At 37.3% G+C, this 19115-nt stretch overlaps 1 protein-coding gene across 2 annotated transcripts; it reads left to right on the top strand.

The window, feature by feature from the left end:
- Positions 1-3802: 3802 nt before the first annotated feature.
- LOC121380482 lies at positions 3803-17193 on the top strand. 2 transcript variants are annotated; one of them, XM_041509300.1, is made up of 5 exons: positions 3803-3861; positions 5888-6016; positions 7538-7679; positions 8455-8547; positions 16734-17193. In XM_041509300.1, exons 2-5 carry the CDS (start codon positions 5936-5938, stop codon positions 16898-16900), a joined length of 483 nt encoding a protein of 160 aa, XP_041365234.1. In that variant the 5' UTR covers positions 3803-3861; positions 5888-5935; the 3' UTR covers positions 16901-17193. The 2 variants fall into 2 exon arrangements, with proteins under 2 accessions (XP_041365234.1, XP_041365233.1); XM_041509299.1 differs by having other exon boundaries at positions 16716-17193.
- Positions 17194-19115: the final 1922 nt, after the last annotated feature.

Here is a 19115-nt window from a genome sequence, read left to right as displayed (position 1 = left end):
TGCTTTGCTATAACTCCTAATAGAAGCTTCTTTTTGTGGCCTGTCATATACATTATGTGTCTCAGTTTAAAACCGGAGTCGTTTAAAGCCTGAATTGTCACCATCACTCACAGTGCAGACGATATTGGGATAAAAACAGAACGATGGGATCATCGGGGATTCCGTTGTTGACGTAATTGATAAAACGTAGTTCCGATAATAACATAGTTTTTATTTGTTTACCGAAAAAGTACAGTTTTCACGTTCATGGATGAATGAACGTTGGGTTTTTTTCAGATCACATGATAGCATTTTAATCAATCCAGACGCCTATTACAAAACAGTAATTATAAAATGGAATTATTTAATCATAGTAGCAACCATGTTGTGGTACTTGATTTTGAATTTTGGTTTTTGTTCTACTATGTCCGCGAGCAAATAACGGAATGTTCTATAGTAATACAAATTATTAAAATTTAATATCAACGCATCATTATCACATTCTGTCGATGAAGCATTGAAAATTGTCCTTGGGAATGGCTTACCACAGTTTAGTTTGAAATTGTTCAAAATCTACGATACTTGCCTGGAAGATGCAGTCTTCTTCCGAATTCACCCCATGTATGTTCTTCAGGAAAGAAACCAGGTGAATAAAATGGCCAGATCATTCTTTTAACAAGTATCTGCTTCAGAATGTCCCAAATACTAGGTGGATATGATTTGCTTTCATCTGTAGTTTATTTAAAAAGTAATAATGTGCATGTTATGATTAAACTAAACTATTTTATTGTTCGAAGAGTGAGTGAATACATTTGAATATGCCTACGATCTTTCAACGTATGTATGCTGGCTATATGATGTTCCGCGTCTGTATACTAGTATCTAAGGTAATCTGGGTGATAGAGTGTCTGAAAGGCGATTAAATGAAACATATTGTGTCAGGAAGATGGACAGGCAGCTTGAGATGCGCGAAATATCATTATAGGACGTGTAATTTCACCCTAACCAATGTATTACCAACATATGCATATACCCATATAGGCTACCGCGTCATATTTTAGCAGCTATAATTTAATGTTTTGATTTCTTCTACTAAAACACCAATCGGACGATCGGTTAGAAATCATCTGGGAGTAATCAGTTTGCAGTATATTCTACATTTAATTTTTACAGTTATAAATTTTACCTGATTTAAAAAAAGAGAAAAAAAAGATAGTATTTGGTTAACACAATTTGATGCAGAAATGCAGCCGACTACAGGCATTGCCATCTTTCAAAATGGCCGCCGTTGTCAAGGACACATCTGTGATGGCCAGAGAGTGGCCTCAGATTATAGTTATCTTCCCATTTGGTTGTCCAAAATCCACGCAAGTAGTCTGCTGTTTGACTTTGATTATTTCATAGCAGACATCTATGAAGTGGCAACTATTTTACTGAAGTTGACAGGGAAGAGCACGTAGTTAATAAACATGTGTAACTTGTTGACATTGAAGACTTGTTTGTGGTAATTCGGGCCCATGCAAAAGTAGTGCTTTTTGTGTAAAATGGGAGTACTCCGGCCTGGTTTAGAGGGTGTGTTTGTTTAAACCAATATCTTGGGAGAAAGAGCTGGACAACAGGGGTTGTCCTTTTCGGGGTATGTGTACCCAGGCAGGCAAAGGTACATGCAAAAATTCATGGGCCTGCTGATATTAATAAAAATGTTATAGCAACTAAGGCTATATAGAAACTGTGACGGAACATGCTCTTAAATTTGTTTTCGCCTGTGGCGATTTTAATTGTGTTAGAGGGCCGTGTGCAGTTTAATTACACTTAGCTAGCTGGGCAACTTGTTACGTAATATCTCCGCGCGACCGTACACTCTTAGCCCAGGTGCGGAGCCATGTGGCGAGTAGTTACGTAATACCTCTGCGAGTGCGGGTTTTACAACCGTGATTTGGCGACCAAGGCGTCAGTAAGTCTGACGATCAGAGATAAATATACAGACTCTAGTAGAGGTGAAATATCAGATGATAGGGGGAGGTACCGCCTTGTACCCCCAGGCGAATTCTGATTTTATAATAAATAGCTAGGATTTAGAGATTTCTAGGAGAAGGAAAAAGGACGGCTCCCAGGGAACGTAGTCCGTTGGACTTTGGTAAATATTTTTATTTCTGCTCTGTGTATAACCTTGATGTGATTGATGTGGCTTTAAATATTTTAATACTGTATTATACCAATATTCTTTAGACAGTGTCTTCGGTCATCTGACGAAGTAAATCGTAGACTTTTGTTCTAACATTATACGAGTATTTGGTAATATAAAGCTTAGCCAGTGATCCTAGACGACCTAGGTAAACTGTAGGTTATTGTCTTTATTGTGATAGGTACCAGTAATTCTGTGTTACAAGGTTACTGAATGAGTAGTTAGGGTTAATTAAAAATTAACCCGTTAGGAATAGAGCTGTAATTCCTTTATTAATTAAGTTCCCCTGGAAGCGTTCCTAAATTATCACACGTTACTGAACGAGTAGTAAGGGTTAACTAAAAATTAACCAGTTAGGAATGGTGTTGTAATTCCTATATTAATTAACTTCTCCTGGAAGCGTTTCTCAATTATCACACGTGTGGGTGTGGTGTAACGGTGAAGTGATTCGCATATTGTGTAACTAGACACCTAGAGATTAACTAATTAAGTGATCAGTTCTGGGTTGTTATTATTGTTGTTATTAATTAACTACTACGGCTGTACATTTGTCAGCGTAGGTTAATACAGATTCCAAAATGTATTGTGTTTTGTTGTGTTTCTAGTGAGCTAAACGTGCTATAAATATATATACTTTATATAAGATCGTATCTCTGATCATACCTAGAGACGAGCCATACTAGGGTTTAACCGCCTGTTACAAAGAGATCTAATAGATATACAGTTAGGAGAGATATTTTGATAATCGTGTTTTATTCAGTTACGGGAATTATAGAATCCCCGTGACAGGAGTAGAAAATTGGGGCGCTCGTCCCGGATCTGAAACGGGACATGCATATTTAAAAAAGTATTGTTTGTAAATGGGGGCTTTATCAATTAATTTTACAAATTTACCAGAAGTAGCAACGTTGTTCACTAGAAAATTAATTAATAATAAGTGTGTCATATCTAAACATGGATAAGAATTTGCTGGATAGGCCTACGCTCAGTGTAGTGGAGATTAAGCGAGCACGTAAGGCCGAGTTAGTTGAAATCGCGGGTGAGCGAGAAATTGATTTAACATCAGCCAAAACCTTAGGAGATATAAGGACAATTATTATCCAGGAAGTTTTTGGTGATAGTCCTGTTATGGAAGACAGTGAGATTGTTCCAGAGATAGAGATAAATGAGTTAAGTGTGGAACAACAATTAGCTTTTAAAAAGCTTGAGTACGAAAGAGAGGAACGTGCATTAGATAGAGAGAGGGATAGAGAAGATAGAGAGAGGGATAGAGAAGAGAGAGAGAGAGAGAGAGATAGAGAGAGAGAGATAAGAGAGAGATAGGGATAGAGAATTCCAGTTAGAAAAATTAAAAGTGAAACATGAGTTAAAGTTGAATACTGAAGAAGTCAGACGAGAAGCCGGGAATGGGTTTAACATGTCGGAGGCTTATAGATCAGTGCCTGTATTTGACGATCAGGAGGTAGACATGTTCTTCCAACTTTTTGAACGGGCCGCTAAGCAGCTAAATTGGCCGCAGTCTAAGTGGACATTGTTAGCCGTGTCTAAGTTTAAGGGGAAGGCTAGTGTAGCTTATAATTCAATGAGTGATGAGCGAGCAAGTCAGTACGACCTAGTTACGGCGGCAGTGTTGAGGGCGTATGAATTACGTCCTGAGGATTATCGTTTACGGTATAGCGAGTTGAGAAAAACGCAGGGTCAGTCTTATAGTGAGTTTGTGGCTAAGAAGGCAGGGATGTTTGATAAATGGGTTGTTTCTCATCAGGTAGAGTCATATACCGAGTTACGGGAGTTGTTGATCTTACAGGACATTAAAAATGGATTACCAGTTAGCTTACGTATTCATTTAGAGGATCGTGATGTCAAAAAGATAGAGGAGGCAGGCATAGTGGCAGATGATTACGTGTTAATACATGTGACGGTACATGCTCTTAAATTTGTTTCGCCTGTGGCGATTTTAATTGTGTTAGAGGGCCGTGTGCAGTTTCATTGCCCGTAGCCCAGGTGGGCAACTTGTTACGTAATACTTCGCGCGATCGGACATTCCAATATGCACTTAGTCCAGCTGTGGAGGCCATGTGGCGAGTAGTTACGTAATACCTCTGCGAGTGCGGTTTCGACGACCGTGATTTGGCGACGATGGCGTCAGTAAGTCTGACGATCAGAGAGAAATATACAGACTCTAGTAGAGGTGAAATATCAGATGATAGGGGGAGGTACCGCCTTGTACCCCCAGGCGAATTCTGATTTTATAATAAATAGCTAGGATTTAGAGATATCTAGGAGAACGAAAAAGGACGGCTCCCGGGGAACGTAGTCCGTTGCACTTTGGTAAATATTTTTATTTCTGCTCTGTGTATAACCTTGATGTGATTGATGTGACTTTAAATATTTTAATACTGTATTATACCAATATTCTTTAGACAGTGTCTTCGGTCATCTGACGAAGTAAATCGTAGACTTTTGTTCTAACATTATACAAGTATTTGGTAATATAAAGCTTAGCCAGTGATCCTAGACGACCTAGGTAAACTGTAGGTTATTGTCTTTATTGTGATAGGTACCAGTATTAATTCTGTGTTACAAGGTTACTGAATGAGTAGTTAGGGTTAATTAAAAATTAACCCGTTAGGAATAGAGCTGTAATTCCTTTATTAATTAAGTTCCCCTGGAAGCGTTCCTAAATTATCACACGTTACTGAACGAGTAGTAAGGGTTAACTAAAAATTAACCAGTTAGGAATGGTGTTGTAATTCCTTTATTAATTAACTTCTCCTGGAAGCGTTTCTCAATTATCACACGTGTGGGTGTGGTGTAACGGTGAAGTGATTCGCATATTGTGTAACTAGACACCTAGAGATTATCTAATTAAGTGATCAGTTCTGGGTTGTTATTATTGTTGTTATTAATTAACTACTACGGCTGTACATTTGTCAGCGTAGGTTAATACAGATTCCAAAGTGTATTGTGTTTTGTTGTGTTTCTAGTGAGCTAAACGTGCTATAAATATATATACTTTATATAAGATCGTATCTCTGATCATACCTATAGACGAGCCATACTAGGGTTTAACCGCCTGTTACAGAGAGATCTAATAGATATACAGTTAGGAGAGATATTTTGATAATCGTGTTTTATTCAGTTACGGGAATTATAGAATCCCCATGACAGAAACATATAGCGAAATTAATTGTGGTCTGTGGCCAGAGTGTCCAACGCATGCTTATACATACTGAGTCAAATTCACAAAGCCTGTTTAGGTCTTACACGCGTGTAACTGCATACATTTATAATGCTTTAACAGGCTTCGTAAATTCGGTCCATTATATTTAAACGAAATCCAAGCAGACTGAATCACAAGACAAGGCGGCCATTTTGACAAAAAACAATATGTTGGCCACACCCAACAAAATGTTGTATGTCGCTTTTAATAATTAGTGAAAACTTACAATGGCGGCCATTTTGAAAAAGGGATAACTCATCCCAACTCATTTTCATCAGCCTGTTTCAGTGATCTAGAAAACATTTTAAAACTTAGTTTATTACTTAAATTTTCAATTTTCAACAACAACAACAAACGTTTAAGGCTAAATTAAGGTGTTTTGACCGCTACATACTTCCATCGATATATATCTAACACGATTTTGCCATAATAATAATAATAATAATAATAATAATAATACATGCTCAAGTATTCTTTTAATTTTTTAACTCTTCGTTTAGTATGTGAACGTGGCTAACTACAGTGGACCGAGAGAATTGGCAAAAGCTATGGAAGAATTGTTTCCAAACAACAGACACGAAATAAAGATTTTGGATGCCGCTTCCGGTACTGGACTTTCTGGAGAGGCGGTAAAACAGAGTTTTAGTCATAGTTTTGGATATATAGCCCTGCAACCAGGGCCCCGTTTTACGAAACGATTTTAAAGCTAAAACCATCTTAAGGACGTAATGCAGTTATCTCAATGTGATTTTAACGCTATGATCACCGTAAAGGCATAATGTAGTTATGTCAAGGCGATTTTAGCTCTAAGATCACCTTACGGGCATAATGTAGTTATCTCAATGTAATTTTAACGCTAATATCACCTTACGGGCATAATGTAGTTATCTCAATGTAATTTTAACGCTAAGATCACCTTCAGGTCATAATGTAGTTATCTCAAGGCGATTTTAACGTTAAGATCATCTTAAGTGCATAATGTAGTTATGAATTTAATGTAATCTTAACGCTAAGATCACGTCCTAAAAACAGGGCGCAGAACTGAACTGGTCATAATAGGTCGGTGTCCGTTAAGTCCATAACACATAGCTCAACAGTGGAACAACTGTCCACAAGATCCGTGGAAGGCTAGCACAGAAGTTTCCAATTTACTATCAAAATACTGCAGGAAAAAAGAAAAGAAAAACAAGACCAAAACAACAACATCTGCTGAGATAACACTAAAAGATGAAATTAATATATTTACAAATGAAATATCAAAATGCTTAATTTAAAAAATGGCGCCGCCATGTTAAGTATGACTGGCTGAAAGTATCCGTGACGGGCCGTCTATTTGTAGTTTTAAAGTGATGCTACACACGCTGTATATTTACTGTGTATCTAAGAGTTTTCTATCCGATTTACCAAATATTCAGCTTTGACATCCAACAGCCGATGATTAATTAACGGATGTGCTCTTGTGGTATCATTAAACAAAACACATTTTGACTTTAATTAACGATATTTCTGCAGTATACTGGTTGTGGACAGAGCACCACTGTCGATACATTGGACGTAATACACCCCGAACTATTATGGTCAGTATACAATGTGCTGACGTTTCGTTAAACAAATGTCATTTTCCTTTCAATTTACTGCGTCACTGCACGTGGTGGTTTACCAGTCTTAACATCAAAGGCATCTAAAAGACTTTTGATGATATAGATTTATTCAGATCTAGTCGCATGAAATCTATTTCTGAATCGCCTACATATTTGCAGGGTCGTATCCAGGAAACATTTGGTGTGTGGGTATGGGGGGGGGGGGGGGGGGGGGTTAAGGCGACTAGGCAAAATGGTCAGACTCGTGAAATAAAATAATAAAAAAGATCAGTAATGTTCTAAATTCAGATAATCTAGCATTGCAAATTACGATGTATTTCTAAAATGTTCTTACAATAAGCAATATCAAAATTCTGGCTCATATCAAAGACGGTCTTAAACTGCTATATAAACATTGATAGTTAAACTTAAAATACACAAGATCTACAAACACATATTCAATGCTAGAAACAGTAAGCTTGAACCAATAGTACTGCACAATGTTTTTAGAGGAATAAGCACTCCAATGCGCCGAGCTACTGAAAACATCCTCAGAATTCCTACTTTCAGTTGTATAAAGCTGGATTTACCAACCTCGATGGTGTGGATGCCTCGGAGAAGATGTTGGCTGTAGCGAAACAGAAACACATCTATCAGCGAATGATCTGTGAATACCTGGGACAAAATAAACTACGTACACACATTGACCATCGTAAGATTTTGTTTGTTCGTTTTGTTTACGACACCACTAGAGCACACTGATTAACTAATTATCGTCTAATGGATGTCAAACATTGGCAATTCTGACGTTAATTTGCTATATTTTCCTAATGCAGCAAGGGATCTTTTATACTTTTATATGTACTTTCTCACAGACAGGAAAGCACATACCACGGCCTTTGGCCAGTTGTGGTGCACTGGTTGTAACGAGAACACCTGCAATGAGTTGAATGGATCGATCGTAAGAGTCATCCAAACTAATTTCAAAGTCGGGGTCACGCGGCAGTGACTTATGTAACAAGGCAACACAATATGGCCTGAAAGTACAGTCAAACCCGCTAAACCGGACAACCAACTGACCAAGTCAAAAGCTGGGGGTTTTAGGGTATCCGGTTTCGAGAGGTTATTTTCTGTACTGATATTATAAAAGGGGCCATGATAAACATCTTTAGTTCCTTGTACAATAAAATATGTTTTCAATTTAGTGTGTAACTCACTGGCAGAACGTTCTTCTGAGACGTGTGGGATCGTGGGATCGCTCGTCCTTGGTGGATTCGGGATGTTTCTTCCATCTCACGACTGGGATATCAAATGCCGTCATATGTATGGTCTTATTTTCCTCTTTTTCCTCCCCCCCCCCCCCCCTCTCTCTCTCTCTCTCTCTCTCTCTCTCTCTCTCTCTCACACACATGATCGAAATAGCAGTATTTTCAAAATCATGTTGAAGTGTTGTTGTACAAATAACCATTCTCTCCTTTTTATAACAGGTATGTATGATGTAGTGACTATGTGTGGAGGAGTAGGAGAAAATCTTGCTCCCTTTTCTGCTTTAGAAGAACTCGCCTCTGTAGTAAAACCAGGTATGTTTATCATCTTTTTATCTATGTGTACCTATATCGCAGGTGGATATTTATTTTTAGATAATTATCCAGTGGTTTTTCGCTAGGGTTGAAACTTGGCTTCCATGTCTCCATGTTAAATGAATGAATGAATGTTTAACGACTCCCCAGCACGAAAAACACATCGGCCACCGGGTGACAAACCATGGTAATGCAAACAAATAAGGTGATGATCAACATCAATACAAAAATTTAAGTTTTAAATAAAAACAGTGTAAAGAACTGTGCAAAAAGACAAAGATCACAGATAGATACTAAGTTTTACTCAAAATTTCAAATTGTGCTGTATTGGCCATTCTCAAAGATAATGTTACACCCCTGCACCACGGTGAGGTTACAGCACGCGCAGGAGACGTGTTAAATTAAAGGGACTGTTCTGAGTGTCCTGCTGTTGTAACATGTATACCTATAAAACAACATGTTTGATGACTAAAACGATATATTAAATACACTTTCTTGCTTAGAATATCATATCCACTCAAACCCGATTCTGCCTGCCAGATATTTCGTACGTACGTACAAACAAATATTATTAATAGGGAAAATGAAAACTTACTGCTACAGTTGTTAGAATACGACCGCAAATACACTGGGTATACAAACACTGATATTTTAAACAAGAAAATGTTTTCATTTATTATTTTAGTCATCAAATTGGCTCTGTGAGTCGTAAACATGTTACAATGGCGGCAAATTTGTAATTACTTTGTTTCTTACAATTACTCCGATTGGTCAATCGATAACTAGGGATCCACGCGGTCAAATCAACACACAATTAACAGATAAGAACGTTCCAAACCAAAATTACAGATCGGCTCTAATATAATGCATTGTACGAACATACGGATAGACGGACATACGCATGCGTTCGGTAATCTTGGAAAAAAACCTGCGCGTGCTGTAACATCACCGTGTTGCAGGGGTGTAACATTCTCTTTGAGAATGGCCACTACAGCACAACTTGAAATTTTGAATAAAAGTCAGTATCTATCTGTGATCCATTACCATAGTTTGACACCCAATAGCCGATGTATTTTTCGTGCTGGGGTGTCGTTAAACATTCATTCATTCATTCATTGATATAACTGTCACAATGCACATTCTGTGGGCAAATTGGGAATTTTGAGGTTGACTGGATTTGTAAAAGTGTATAGAACAGAAAAAGCATATAGAACAGAAAATCCAATTACGCCGCACTCCGCATTGGTTTCACTACGCTGGCTTATCCAGGTCAAAAACAAAGCCAGTATTTTGAAAGTTGGACACTTTTGACGGGCTCGTACCGATCTCGGTTTTCATTGGCTTATCGAATTTATTTTTTTAACGATACAACGCCTTTCCAGGGGTCGGTGAGTGGGGGATTTGCCTTGAAATTTTGACAGACGCTTTTACTGGCTATTACGTACCGCCTTCTAGGGGTAGACGATAGTTGCCCGGTGGGCAACCAGTAGCTGAAGTTTGGTTGCCCAACATCATCTCTTGGTTGCCCACATTTCATAAAACGTTTTATGAATATAATTTTGAACGGTCTTTAAAATGAAACTGAAATTTAAAATGTTTTTATTATCATTACTTATCAGTTTAGTTTTTTTTTTTATTTCTTTTTTAACATTATTTATCTACAGATCATCTTCGCTTAGGCTGAAAAAAAGTTTGTTTTGTTTAACGACACCACTGGAGCACACTGATTAATTAATCATCGGCTATTGGATGTCAAACATTTAGTAATTCTGACTCGTAGTCATCAGAGGAAACCCGCTACATTTTTCCTAACGCAGCAAGGGATCTTTTATATGCACTTTCCCACAGACAGGGAGGCACATACCACAACCTTTGTCAGGCTGTTGTGCACTGGTTGGAACGAGAAACAACCCAATCAGCTGAATGGATCCACAGAGGTGGTTCGATATCGCTTGGGCTGTCAGTCATAATACTCGATGAACTCAGGGCTCATTCCAAGATTAAAAATACCTGTTGCCAAAAAAATTGCCAAATGGGATTTTTATTTGCCATAATGAAATTGTTTTAGCCAAAAAAAATTGTGTAGTACTGTATAGAGTATTTATATATGAATATGAAACTTGTATCTTTTTCAGCTAATTATGTACAAACTGGAATACATCTCAATAACAAAATTATCCCCGATCAAAATCAAAGACAGCAATGGGGGTAGGGGCAGTTAATATATTACTTTGATTTTTCAGTGGGTGAGGGGAGATATGCAGTTGGAAGCCAATGCCCTCTGCAAACACTCAAAATTCTAAGGCATTCATAAAAATCTGAGAGCCAGTACTCTTCTTTTTCTTTTTAAACAGTGCTCATTATTTCTGTAAAATAGCAATCTTTATTTTGGTTTGAACTGCTTTTAATTGTATTTTGAAAATAACCCATCTATTCCACACCCCAACAATTTCGTAATTTGCGCTATTTTGTTTATTTCCGCGTCGTGTTAAATGCTTGTTATTGATTTCAGCTTGTAAAATACGTAACCTAAGAATGCTGACTTCACGTTATGACAACTATCCATTTACGTCAAAAGGTTTTTGATTAAAAAGATAATGAATTCAAATTTTACGGTCTTTTTAAAATCTAGCTAACTTTTGAGATGTCACCTCACAGTCAACAAATTTATATAATATTTTATCTAACAAATATCATGATTATTGTAAACTAATTGTATTCAGTGTACGTTTAACCGCAATTTGTATAAATACTGCATGTTCCTTTCCCGCGATCGCGAAATGCATTGAGTGCGAAATTAACAAAGACAACGGAAATAAACAAACGAAACAGCTATTAAGTATTCATTAATGCGAACAACTATTTGGTGGTGGGGTTTTTTCTCACAAATTTACATCAAGATTTACTTGCGTTTAATCGTAATGTCTTTTGACACGTGCAAGTCTCGGCTGACTGTCAAGCGTGACCTATATATGCACACTGAGAACAGCCAACGAACGTTTTCCAAACGTTCGCGAACTATGCGATTGGTTTCCGACGTGGTTTTGCTCGGTCTACCTGAACTTTGGCTCAAAGACTTTACAGAGTTAAAATAACACGCTACAGATTTTTCAGACTTTTGTTGCATACATGTTGCCGTTAAAATTAATAACTGATTATTAAAATAAGCAAACATCGTTATGCTGAATTTTTGATGACACCGCTTATCGTTACCAGTCGCGAGATCCCTGTTAATATTTGGTATTATTATTATATGTTATGTGTCGGATAGATTATGTAACCTATTGTTCACATCGGAAGATAGAAAATGGCTTAGCCAATTTTTTTTGCTCAGAACTGGATGCTTGTTGGTGTAATTTGTGGCCTTTCACATGTCTTGTGCCCTTTGCTAATAGCCACCATTCTGAAACGTATCTGTCTGCATTGAACTCGTCAAAATCATGCACGGTGGACGCTGAGTGGATGGCAGCGTTAGGGTGGATATTTATATTGTCAGTCAAGTTATCAGTTTCGATACAGGAAGGATGGAAGGAAGGATTTTGTATTTAACGACGCACTCAACACATTTTATTTACGGTTGTATGGGGTCGGATGATTATTAAATCAATATGCTTTATCTTTGATGTCGTTAAACACCCCCCCCCCCCAACTTTACTCTTTCCAAACGAAATAATATTTATTTTAATTTGTCGATTTTAACACGTAAAATTAAGAAGTGAAAACGTTCATTGTCTACTTTAGTATAATATTTTATTTTTAAAATATATACATGATTAATGTGTTACTAGTATACAAACTAAACTTTGAAAGTTCTACTAACACATTAAAATATCATTTCTGAAATAGGAAGGTACGACTGTCGATAATGCGTTGTCAAGATCAAACCGGTTTAACCGAACGTTCTCAACGTCCTCAACCGAACGTTCTTCGTACAGCTCAAGATTCATCTTTTAAATTTTTGAGACGAACCCTACAATTTGAAATCGGCAAACGCACGTGTCAACTGAAACTGACAACAGGCTGTCGTTTGTGCTTTGCCGAGCTATGGCGGCACAGGCGACGAATCAAGCGTATACGTTTGACGATATCCGTTCATAGCGAACACACACGACTTTTTTAAAAGTGCATTTGAGCTTGCATTTCACATTTGTACATGATGTTATATGGTAACCAGAGAATGTAACTTTAAACGGGGAGCTGAACGAATTTTGTTTGTATTAAGGGGGTTACAAAATGCAACAAGATCTGCCCAGCATAAAGTGCAGTACGGTACTCAAAAGAAAACTAACATACACACATTTTAATATAACAGCAAGCAATAAATAAATGGGGAAAAGAGCAAATAAATGAGCCAGCACTGTGTTTGTTTATTTTGTCAAAACTAGTTCAGATATTCATGCAGATGGGTTTTTTGTTTTGTTTAGCGACCCCACTAGGGCACATTGATTAATCAATCATCAGCTATTGGAAATCGAACATTCTGACTCGTAGTCATCAGAGGAAACCCGCTACATCTGTCCTAATGCAGCAAGGGATCTTTTAAATGCACTTTCCCACAGACAGGTTAGCACATACCACGGCCTTTGATATACCAGTCGTGGTGCACTGGTTAGAACGAGAAACAGCCCAATGGGCCCACCGATGGGGATTGATCCCACAACGACGCACATCAAGCGAACACTTTACCACTGGGCTATGTCCCGCCCTCATGTAGATGGTGACTGATTACACTGCACATAAAATAATTTAATAGTTTCATAACGACCAGATATTATTAACAATAGTAAACCTGCTCTAGAGATGTAACAGATGTTTACTGCTACGTGTACTACATAACGCAGCCTTCAGGGGTTTTGTTAAAATTATAATCATTTATTTTATACTAGTCATACAACCATTTCTTACATTGGCACATAATGTGAAATTATGTCTTTGCTTCCAATTAATATGTCAAATCGTAAGCGTACGAGGCAGGTGTTAGATCAAAACCTCTATTTCAGGCAAAAATTATATAGATATTCAGGCAAATTGTGCTAATCTGAGATCTTTTTATCATATATTTCCATCGTTTTACCCTTAAAATTAGTTGTAATCCATGTGCAAATGCATAGTGGTTCGTTTGCAACCCTATATTGGTAGTAATGCTAATATGAATTTAATGTTATTATCCAGATTTGGGCATTGTCAAACCCTGTATTGGTAGTAATGCTAATATGAATTTAATGTTGTTATCCAGATTTGGGCATTGTCAAACCCTATATTGGTAGTAATGCTAATATGAATTTAATGTTGTTATTCAGATTTGGGCATTTTCATTTAATTCAGGAAAAAAACTGCTTGCCCTCCTACAAAAATGGAAACCTGAATGCTTGTGTGTCAAATTAGTATAATTTGGACATTTCATTAATAGATTTAACAAGCTATCGGTTTTACCATCCCAGATGATCCTTCCCCGGACCATTTCTGACCAAGTTCCATAATGGTCATGTTTATTGGAAGGAAGGAAATGTTTTTATTTAACGATGCACTCAACACATTTTATTTATGGTTATATGGCATCAGACATATGGTTAAGGACCATACAGATATTGAGAGAGAAAACCCATTGTTGCCACTTCATGGGCTACTCTTTTCGATTAGCAGCAAGGGATCTTTTATATGCACCATCCAACAGACAGGACAGCACATACCACGGCCTTTGCACTGGCTGGAACGTAAAATAACCCAATGGGCCCACTGATGGGAATCAATCCCAGACCGACCGTGCATCAAGCGAGCGCTGTACCACTTACCTACATCTCACCCGGTCATGTTTATTGATGTATAGTCATCACTGTATCACTATAAGCAACTTTTCTGCACACACTGGCATGATGGTCAGTAAAATATAGCCAATACAGCATATCAAATGTAACGTTTTTGATGGTCAAAAGTATATGTGATCAATAGCAAACTTTGAAGGGCATGTAAACATACCTTCAAGAAAGAAAGAAATGTTTTATTTAACGACTGGGATCCGAAATCAATACCTACCAGCCTGTAGACCGATGGCCTAACCACGACGCCACCGAGGCCGGTCATATAGCAGTTTAAAGAAAGAAGTGTTTTATTTAACGACGCACTCAACACATTTTATTTACGGTTATATGGCGTCAGACATATGGTTAAGGACCACACAGATTTTGAAAGGAAACCCGCTGTCGCCACTACATGGACTACCTTTCCGATTAGCAGCAAGGGATCTTTTATTTGCGCTTCCCACAGGCAGGATAGCACAAACCATGGCCTTTGTTGAACCAGTTATGGGTCACTGGTCGGTGCAAGTGGTTTACACCTACCCACTGAGCCTTACGGAGCACTCACTCAGGGTTTGGAGTCGGTATCTGGATAAAAATTCCATGCCTCGACTGGGATCCGAACACAGTACCTACCAGCCTGTAGACCGATGGCCTACCACGACGCCACCGAGGCCGGTCCCACATACCTTCAAATACATGCATGCCCATAAAAAAAACTACAACCTACCAGTAATCATTTTATTTAAACTTACAATCTAATAGGGAATTTTATTTACTGTTAACAGAAAATGTTAATTTAGTAATGTTTTAAAAAACAACTAAAAAACCAACCACTCAAAAAGCCATACAAGATGATATACAGGTAACCATGTTATGACACATTTTAACATGTCAATATGGTGTATACCACATCTACAGTGAATCTTGGGAAAAAACCCGATGTTTACTGAAAGCAAAGGTTAAATAGTCCAATAGGACGAATATGTTTTCTAGTATGATACCTTCGTGGTGTTTCAGCTAAAAATACCTATGCATTGCTTTATGAGTATCTATATATTGTATGTATATCAAGGTTGACTATTACATACATAAATATTAACGCACTGGTGCAGGGGATAATTAAATCGTTTCTGACCTCACAAATTGTTCCATGCGGTTGCTAGGATTCGAACGTATGGCATCGAATCGCCCGCAACTTACAGACTTGCCACGATATGTTCTGAGTTATCCAGACATCCATAAAAAGGATGCTGTTTAATTCAGCCACATGCATGGATCCTACAAGATACGCGGACGTTCCCGTTTACATGTATGGCACAGTCGGCACACTTTGCACTGGTTAATATGTATTGATGTATGAATATCTATATATTGTATGTATGTAGAGGTTAACATACATAGATATTAACGCACTGGCATGTATGTATGTATGTATGTATGTATGTATGTATGTGTATATCTTGGTATTGTGTGTGTGTGTGTATTGTGTGTGTACATATGTGTGTATTGTGTGTGTATTGTATGTGTAATTTTGTGTGTGTGTGTGTGTGTGTGTGTGTGTGTGTGTGTGTGTGACTGTGTGTGTGTGTGACTGTGAGTGTGTGTGTATTTGAGATTTATTATTATTTATTTATTTAAAAAAAAATTCGCCCAGAAATGTCAATAATGTCACGGATGGGGCCCTGAATAACTATCTTACAGATAATGTTAAACATAAATAATATGAAATATATATAATACATAAAGTGTATTGTTAAGAGTAAATATATTCAGATTAATTGTACATTGTTTGCATAGAAAGAGAGAAGGAGAGAAAGAAGAGAGAAAGGAGGACAAATTTGCTATGACTGTTCTTACTAAAATATAAATGTTTTTCTATAGAGTATCTTTGTTTAATTTCTTTTTTAAAATGAATAATATTTAACTTAACATTTTGCACTTTACATTTATATATGAAATACTTAGCTAGAAATAGCAAGAGATCAAAGATATTATCTGTTCTAATGTTGTCTTTAAATCCAAATATGACTAGTTCGAGAGACAGTTTTAAGTTATATAAGTGATTACAGTACTTCGATAACCAGTTTAAAAACGAATTCCAAAACGATTGAAGTTACATTCCCCAAAAAGACGTTCTATTGTTTCTTTATTTACATTATGAAAGGTACATGTTTCAGTATCAATACGTTTTAGCTTAAAGGCAAAAATATTTATCGTTAGTATTCTATGTAATATCCTATATCGGAACCATTTGGAGATTTATTATTGTAAGTTGGTGCACTTTTTTTCTGTCATTTAAAATCGTTAATGTCTGGATTACTCAATGTAACTGGGTGTTGTTAAACGAACCTTCCTTTCCTTTGTTCCCATGTGGCCTTTTTGTTCTAGTGACACGGGTGAAGCATTTGGATTACGTAGACGAGCAGGGCAATACTGCGACACGTATCTTCCAGAAACTGACTGACGAGCAGAAATGGAAACTGGAGTCAAAGAAATCTTTTTTAAACTTCATATACAGTGAAGAGGGAGCTGTACTCGTGTACAAAATTCTATAAATATAAATAAATAAATAGCCTGCGTATTTTGTTCATAGTCAACAGCTGAATGATGGATCCATCCACTCAGTGTAATGAGGGGGAAAATTAGTCAAAGTCAGGTCGGTCCTGTTACCGGAAATACATAATTAATTATTTCCGGTAACAGGACCGACCCTGACTTTGGCTGCAAAGTCGAAATATTATACAGTAGATTGGTTTTTTGTAATGCATTATGAATAATAATAATAATAATAATAAATATTTCTAAATAAATATATGTTTTGACATCTGGCCGAATTTATTATTATTATTTAAAAAAAAAAAAAAAATTGTTGTTGTTGCACTTCTTCTTCTTCTAAGAAGAAAGTGTAATGTGTTATACGACTATTCAGAAAATAAAGAGTAATATTAAACTCTTATTGAGAATCAGTTGTGTTCCTTGTTCTTCAAGCGAAAGTAGTAGGGATCAGTGTTTGACACATTTTTTTTTATCACCATGTTGGGTTTCTTGTATCTCGATATATCGAAATATGGATTTCTTGTTTCACGATATATAACGATATAGGTTTCTTGTTTCACGATATATAACGATATGGGTTTCTTGTTTCACGATATATAACGATATGGGTTTATTGTGTAACAGTATATCGTGATATGGGTTTTTGTATCACGATGTGGGTTTCTTGTATCACGATATATCGTGTTATGGGTTTCTTGTTTCACGATATATCGCGATATGGGCTTCTTGTATAACAATATATCGCGATATGGGCTTCTTGTATAACAATATATCGCGATATGGGTTTCTTGTATCACGATATATCGCGATATGGGTTTCTTGTTTCACGATATATCGCGATATGGGCTTCTTGTACAACAATATATCGCGATATGGGCTTCTTGAATAACAATATATCGTGATATGGGTTTCTTGTATAACAATATATTGTGATATGGGTTTTTGTATCACGATGTGGGTTTCTTGTATCACGATATATCGTGATATGGGTTTCTTGTTTCACGATATATCGCGATATGGGCTTCTTGTATAACAATATATCGCGATATGAGCTTCTTGTATAACAATATATTTTGATATGGGTTTCTTGTATAACAATATATCGTGATATGGGTTTCTTGTATAACAATATATCGTGATATGGGTTTCTTGTATAACAATATATCGTGATATGGGTTTCTTGTATAACAATATATCGTGATATGGGTTTTTGTATCACGATGTGGGTTTCTTGTATGACGATATATCGTGGTATGGGTTTAATGTATCAGATTTCGTGATATGGGTTTCTTGTATCACGATATATTGTGATATGCGTTTCTTGTATCATGATATATCGTGGTATGGGTTTCTTGTATCACGATACATATCATAATATATCAGTTACTGCATCGTCAACTGACTTTTTGGAAGACATGTAATAAAATAAAGAAATTACCTGATAGAAGTTGAAGTTTATTATTTAAAACATATATACTACTCAAAAGAATTTAAGGGTCAAAAATTTATAACCAAATAAGTTTCAGAGTGTATTAGATTGATGATGTAAACTACACCAAAAATTTAATTTATTGTTCCATATTTACAAAAAACCACAAATAAACGTCACTGTATACAAGAAAGTCACATGACATGCTGTCAAAGTGGAAGGTTGTCAAACATGGATTTTACACATTAGAACATTCGTTTAATAGTGTGTGAATCCACCCCTGGCGCGAATACACTCGACACATCGTTGCCTCATGCTGTTGATCAGACGTCTGAAGAACTCTTGGGGAATGGCCTGCCACTCTGCCATAAGAAGTTGACCCAGATCATGAAGGTTGGCCAGAGGGGCATGGTTATCCCGAACTCTCCTGCCTAATTCGTCCCAGGCGTGCTCTATTGGGGCCAAGTCAGGCGAATATGCTGGCCAATCCATCCTGGCGATACCTTGTTGTCTGAGAAAGTCCGTTACCACCCTGGCGCGGTGGGGTCTGGCATTGTCATCCTGCAGAACTGCCCCGCCGCCAATCTGCTGAAGGCCTGGGAGAACCAACGGCCGGATAATCTCATTCAGATAGTGGATTCCATTCAGATTGCCATCCGCCACATAGAGGGGGGTCCTGTGGTGGAAAGAGATGCCGCCCCACACCATGACGCTGCCACCACCGAACCGGTGACGTTGTCTAACGTTAACGTCAGCGAAGCGCTCCCCAGGACATCTGTAGACAC

The sequence above is a fragment of the Gigantopelta aegis genome, chromosome 9 (assembly GCF_016097555.1).
Source record: "Gigantopelta aegis isolate Gae_Host chromosome 9, Gae_host_genome, whole genome shotgun sequence".
Classification (NCBI taxonomy): domain Eukaryota; kingdom Metazoa; phylum Mollusca; class Gastropoda; order Neomphalida; family Peltospiridae; genus Gigantopelta; species Gigantopelta aegis.
The sequence above is the reverse complement of the archived record's forward strand: the minus strand, read 5'-3'. Positions and strand labels throughout refer to the sequence as shown.